This window comes from Pyxicephalus adspersus, chromosome 10, assembly GCF_032062135.1.
Source record: "Pyxicephalus adspersus chromosome 10, UCB_Pads_2.0, whole genome shotgun sequence".
Lineage (NCBI taxonomy): Eukaryota > Metazoa > Chordata > Amphibia > Anura > Pyxicephalidae > Pyxicephalus > Pyxicephalus adspersus.
The window spans coordinates 21,908,238-21,915,247 of NC_092867.1; the positions used below are offsets into that span (position 1 = coordinate 21,908,238).

The 7,010-nt window shown below is 37.2% G+C and overlaps 1 protein-coding gene across 1 annotated transcript in view; it reads left to right on the plus strand.

Annotated features, from left to right (window-relative positions):
* The window catches only part of BLNK (B cell linker), a 107,561-nt gene that overhangs the window by 97,204 nt on the left and 3,347 nt on the right, over positions 1-7,010 (plus strand). Inside the window, exons 14-18 of the mRNA XM_072424866.1 lie at positions 745-848; positions 979-1,006; positions 3,457-3,499; positions 5,439-5,516; positions 6,277-6,341. Coding sequence (XP_072280967.1) covers positions 745-848; positions 979-1,006; positions 3,457-3,499; positions 5,439-5,516; positions 6,277-6,341 — 318 coding nt within the window. The remainder of the gene's footprint in view (positions 1-744; positions 849-978; positions 1,007-3,456; positions 3,500-5,438; positions 5,517-6,276; positions 6,342-7,010) is intronic.

Below are 7,010 nucleotides of genomic sequence, written 5' to 3' on the forward strand. Positions count from 1 at the left end.
AGTAGTGATGGTTTCAAAAGACAGAAGAAGATGGGTAGGCAAGTGAAAAAATGGGTTTTGAGTGCTCTTTTAAATGAGCAGAAAATAGGAGCAAGCCTATAATTATAACCATACTGTTATAAGTGGAGTGGAATTCCAGGCAATAATTTTTCTTTTGTTTTGCTAAGGGTTGAAATTTGTGGCCACATAGGTAGAATCTTTTTGTTCATTGTCCCAGTGATGGTGGTCACAAGAATAATCTTCTTTAATGGCATCTCATACAGCAGAAAATAATACAATATAATACTTTTAGCTGGGGTTACACTTTAACACCTATAACATGTTTATATAAACCTTTATTAATTTTACAAACGACATATCACAACATAGAAATAACTTCTGACCCAAAAATTACATTTGCCAACATATTGTAATATGCAACAGAAACCCATTGCCATATACAAGTGGCTTGTGTGACTGTGGTAGGGGTAATATATATAAGTTCTTCATGGGGGATGATGGTGTTGATTGCACATTATAAATTGTATAGCATACCGGCTCTGTATGAATATGCAAAATGCAATGCTGAAATATCAGCCCTGGTATTACTTTATGGCTTTGTATGGGATATCACTGGATGATGTATTAGTAGTGATCTGACTCTCGAACCCAACTAGAATGAACTACAACATATATTCGTGTAATACAACACATACAAACATGCACACAAGACATAATAAAAAATAAGTGTGTTTCTGAATAAAGTCTAAACATGCACACAATAAAAACAATGGCTTTTTTTCCCAAACAGCTGATAGAAAAGCAGAGCCGCCTATGAAATCTGCGCCATCCCCTCTTCCACGGAACGTGTAAGTAATACATTATTCAGATCTACATTTGTTTAATAAAAATTGGAAAAAAATTACACTTATCCTTATACTCAATTTTTCAATTGCATGTATATTAATCTTTTATCCTGCTTTTTTGTTCTTTTTATAGAAAACCCAGGGCTGTGCTACCAAAACCAGTAAGTCTGTACACAATTTAGAATATATTAGGCATAGTTTTTCATCTGGAGAAATGATGTACAATAAAATAGGAATGATTTTCATGTTTGACGCTACCTTGTGCTTGTCAAAATAACTTTTTTAACTATATCATATTGCACTGCATGAACCTCCAACTGTAGACTTAGAAAGGCCATACAAAGCCAATCCCAGCACTACAAAAGGGGACCATAGTGTCAATTTTTTGCCTTTTCACTTACTATTTGATTTTTTTGTCTTTATTTTTATTTTGTTGTTAATTTGAGTTACTTTAGCTACTGCCCATAGCAAACTTATTTATTAAAGGTTTCTTGAAAGTAAGCTTTTGTTTCAGGAAGTATTCGTTTATTTTAAGGGTATATTGGATTTATTGTAGGTTTATGGAGCCATTTTAAGGCTAAAGCATACATAATTTTCTATTTACCAACAAAAGCAAATATACCAAGGGATGCAATGGTAAAACTGAATGTAATATACCGTTTATGAAATGGGAATCCATGCAGCTTGTTCAATGCCCAAGAGTTTATTTTAATATTAAGCACATAGTACAGCGATCTTAGAACATCTTCATGCTTTTGCTAGTATAGTATTTAATGACAGGCATAACAGTATTGCAAGGAGTGCATTTCTGGAAGATTAACACATTGCAATTTCAGAAAATTTATCCAGGGCATTTTGCACTGCAAAGCTATTCTGCATGCTTTTTTTAGCTTCTAATTTGCCCTGACATGAATCCTAAGCCAGCCCCCCTGATACCCCTCCCCCTTTCATAGGTGGTAAGTGTGGAGAATTAGGCATTTCTATGGAGAATGTATTGGCGTGCAGAATGCTTTGGCTTAAACCTACATGTAATGCTGTGCCACAACAGTTCGGTACAATAAATGAAGGGGTGATGACCCAGGGAGCTAGCATTATCACTCTTTCCTCCATCAACCCCACTTTGTTTCTTCCCCTTAACCTCCACCCCCCACTCCACCATTTCCCACCTGCCATCCCCAACACTACAACACCCACTCCATCTTGTAGGAAATGGCCTTGTTGGACGCTTTATTGTCACAACATTAAACTTAAATCTATTTTCTTTAAATAAACATAACAATTTCTTTAAACAAAAGCAAACATTAAACATTATGAAATTTTAACTATAATAGAATTAACCATCTCAATAGGAGTTACAATTCCCAGAGCTTAACCTCTACACACTTAAGCTACGTACACACTTCCAATGGTTCATGCCCGATAATTGGCTCAGGGCCGATATAGCATGAGAATCTGGCGTTTGTAGAGCGCCCGACGTCGATCGTCCAAACGATCGTCCTGGCGGATCCACGGACGATGGATGAAGAACAATCCTAATGCCAGGGAAGGGAGAGAGTACGCAGCAGGGTGCCACTCCGTTTTTCTCCCCCTCTCCTCTGCATAGAGCAGAATCGTGCAGTCCTTAGTCGTTGGAAAGGATCGTGAACGATCCTTTTTAAAGACAATAATTGCATGTGTGTACCCAGCTTACTTCCCTTCCTGGTTGCAAGCCCTCCGAGGCTCCGCTTACCAGCATAACATCTGTAACCGATGTCCAACCAATATTTATGTTTCCAGCCGCATCACCACTGGCTCCAGAATGGGTACACTACTCGCAGCCCTCCTTTACCATCACCATACAGGTAGCCCACTATTTAAGTAAACCACTGAAGATCCCATTACCACACACTTTTAAAAGATGCCCTCCGAGGACCCCAACCGCCCCTCTAACACACTTTTTCGTCTAAGCCTATCCCTGACTTTGTATTTTTAACTTTTCTTCATCCTTCTTTCTAAAACCACTATCCCTTGCTCCACCTAGCCCCTGGTCATGTATGCCCTCCTCCCCTTGGTCGCCCCATGCCTTTGTCAAACTAGTGAGGAAAGTGCTGGATCATGATAGATGTCCATCAGCCAGGAAATGAGGCAGCTTTGTTTGAGCTGTCGCAGCAATGAATCCACTTTGTGAGATGCTCACAGTACGCAGTAAAATCTGAGCAAGAAATTTTAGCACAGGAGTCTCAAATAATGTGCAAGACTGACTTTTATTTTGTTTGCATAAAATGGGAAAAGGTTAAAAGTTTTTTACTGGAATTTTTTTGCCTTTTGGGGGATCTAAGTGAGTAGATATTTCTTCACTGCGGTAAAATACAAAGAAAATTGTATTCAGTGCCAATGATTTCTCTCCTTTAAGAACTGCTACTACATTTTTTTTGTATTTATTTAGATAGGAAGAGAAGAAAAAATTCTCAAACAGGGATATAGACAGAATCAAACATCTGAACACTTAATCTTTTAAAGCTTAAAATTAACGCTTAATCTTTCTATTTTGCTAACATAAATGCAAAATTCTATACTAAGGTGTATTATAATGCAAACTGATATGTCAGAAGACTTTCCTTTTTTTCATCAGAAAACACCTGGATCACTCCCAAGAGATGTAAACAGCAACGTAGGTAAGTTTGTTTTGGGAACGGGAAGTTTTTTCACATACAGTATTTAAATACAGACAGGTAACGTAAGGGTCGATATTGACAGGCTTTTGTGGCTATTGTATTAGTCTGAGATGTTCCTGAAAGCATTAACAATTTATGAACGGGTAAATCTGTTCTGCTTCAAAAAGGTTTTGCACTTCCCTAAACTTTGTGGAAATGCAAAACCTATTTAAAACACACAAACACCTGTTAGAACTTAAAGCTGTTCATGCAGATAACAAAAAAATGATTACAAGAAATCGGTAGAAACTCGGCTATCCACCACTGAAGAGTTAAATTTAAATCTAGACTTGTTCCATTGTAAAGTCAGAACTATGCAGTAAGTTTACTTTCACTGCAATTCCTCCCTTAAATTAAACAGCCCTTGTAGTGTATCTCCTAACCAACAAACATGGGAAAACACATATTCCCTAATCCCCGTTTATAAAAATTACACCATAAAAAGCAAAATGTTAATGTATCCGGTGACTTTCTCATGTTACAGCCTCCACGGCAAGATGTAATTTTTGTGTTGCTATTGAATTATGCAGGACTGGAAATTTACACATGTTTCACAACTCTTAAATGTCTATGGGCACCCAATGGGAAGTCTAAAACTGCATACACCTAATCTGCTACATAACTTTCCCTCCTTTACATTTTATAATGACCTATCGGCATGAAGCAATAATTTATGCAGTGGTTCATCAACTCTCAAATGTGGTTTGCCCAAATAATAAATTGAATAAATACATTTTTAATGTTTTGATGGTGAAGAATAAAGATAGTATACACCAGTGTTTCTTACCCAGGGTTCCTCCAAAGATTGTCAGGGGTTCCTTGAGCAATTTATGACTCTCAGGTCAGTTTAATTGACACCAATGATTTTTTCGGCTATCTGTAATGCTGACATTCTTCCCACTGGCCAGTAATGTAGGAAGTAATCTTCCCCACATTAATGAGCTGTGGATATAGTAATTATAGCAGGGGTACGTTATTTCAAGGATTCCCCATGGCAATAAAATTTAATGAAGCAGAGGTTTTAAAAGAGATAAGTATTAGGGCTGAGTGTGTGTTTTTTTGTTTGTTTTTTGGTTTTTTTTTTAGCATTAACAAATACTGTATTTGTTAAAGGGTTATGTGAGGCTGAAGTCTAATACTGTGTACAAATGTTTATTTTGTTGCTACAATGTATAGTACTGTTCATGGGCGGAAAGGGGAGGAAGAGCGGGAGGCACCCTACTTTGTCCTCCTCATTTGAAAATAAATAGCACTCATTAAGATTGGTCTTTTAGTGATACAAAGCAACAAATCAATAGAGGAGGGCAGAGGACAACTGTACAGACCAGTGTTTTTCAACCAGGGTTCCTTTTGTGCAATTTCTGCATCTCAGGTCTGTTTAACAGATTCCAATTATCTTTTTGGCTATCTGTAAGGGTAGTAGCCTTCCCAATGGCTAGTAGTGTAGGGGGCATTCTTCCTACTGGCCACCACATTTAATGTTGTGTGACCTGTGAATATAGTAATAGAAGAGGTTCTCTGAAGACCTGAAAGTTATTTTCTCCCTATGTTAAAAAGGTCGGGAAACACTGGTACAGTCACTAAAATGATGAGATTCAAGGCTTACATATGTTTATCTCTAGCATTTTTTTGTCTGTACACGGCTTCAGGGTTAGGTTTGGGTTTCAGGTGAGAGTTAGATTTATGGTTATGGACAGTATTTAGATAAGCAATATGAAAGTAGCCTGAAAAAATAGAAAATGCGTGTGTGTTTTTCTTTTGTGCTGTTCTATTGCTGAAGTAGTAAATTGGATTTTGGTCCAACATGTTAATTATGATTTCCGTTTAAGATATTACAAAAAACAATGAAAATTGAACAAGGCAAAATGTATTTTAACATAAGCCAAATTTTACTTTACAGAAAAACCTCCAGTTGTGGAACGTCAAAGAATGCAAAGTGCTGGATCAGAGCTTCCACCAACACCACCATCAAGGCAAAGTGAGTTTTTACACCAAAAAAAAGCAAAATGGTAATATGTCCAGTGAGCTTCTTAGGTTACAGCCTCCATTCCTAAATTGAAGTTTGCTGTTTGCCCACTTTTTGAAGTCTCTGCTTCCTGTATCGGCAATACCAATCAAAAGTTTAGAGCAAGTTAAAAACTGACTAAGGGAGACTTCCTGGTATTTTTTTTTACATCCATTTCCAGTAGGTGGGAGGTCATATCTATTAGCCTATTAGAAAAGGTTGTGTCCACTTTCCTACAATGGTAAAACTTTTATAGCTAGTTGCATGAATAGCCACTTTGGTCAGAATATCCAATTTGACCTTTCTTCCCCTCCTGTTCTGAGAAAGTATACAGGCTGCCACTGATGACCTCTCTTTCTATTCCATTAGTTCCCTGGCTTACATGCGCATCCAATAGTTTAGGTATTTTCAAAGCTGACCTAAGAAAAGTATACAAATTTTGAGTTTCCGCTTTAGTCTGATGTTCCTGGTCTGCACATTTTTCTGGATCAATCTGCTAATGTACCAGTCCAGGTCGAACCTGGCATTTTCAGGGGGTGGTCTATAATGGCAACCCACATCTTTCTCTCGGTATATGAAAATCCTAAATGCCTAAACAGCAGCAGAAATTACTAAATTTAAAAAAACGATCTTTACTAACATTTAGTCATTTTCTAAATGCTATTCTAATTTCCCATAAAGCTGGCTATAAAAGAAATTGTTTCCCACATTTAATGTATCAATTTAATTGCAGAACCTCCTGAGACTACAACTCGCTATGTGGTCAACCAAAGTCGACAAGGCAGTACTGTGGAGCAGGTACAGGATAAAATGAGAATTCATGTTTTATATTTTATTCTGTGGAGTATAAAAGACCAGAAGATCATACAAATTCAAATAAAGTTTAGCTAAAGCCTTGAACATGTGCTAGATTTTAATGAACTTATAGAGCAGGTCTGATGCTGTCTGGTAAAGTGAGGATAATTTTACAGGAAGTGAGAAGGTCTTTCTAGAGGAGACCTAGATAGCACAAACATGTGAAAAAGTTTTTATCCTACTCATTCCTATTCAAAGCTAAAAAGTTTTTGACTTTACATACTTTTTATCCTACTTTTGCATATAGACGAAACTCTAGCTTGGTATTTAATGCAAATGTTACTTGGGTAAACTTTTTAGCTATAAATCCTGTGCCAGTGTGTACCATTCAGGTTAGCGGCATGGAGTTCAGGATGGCTGAGCAGTATCAGGGGGGCCAAGCAGGAGAAATTAGCACCTGTTATGCCCTAGTCAAGGCTGTGAAATGTGGTCCACTAAAGGCTAGAATGTAAATCAAGTGATCAGTCTTGTAATCAAATAGTTTGGAAGCTATGCAGGGTCAACAGCCAGAGACCTTTAAATTTTTATAAAGGGGTCCTCTCCCTTGCACGTAGAAGAGTAAAGGTTTCCTAATATCTTGTGATAGAAAAAAAATCCTAATAAAATATTTTA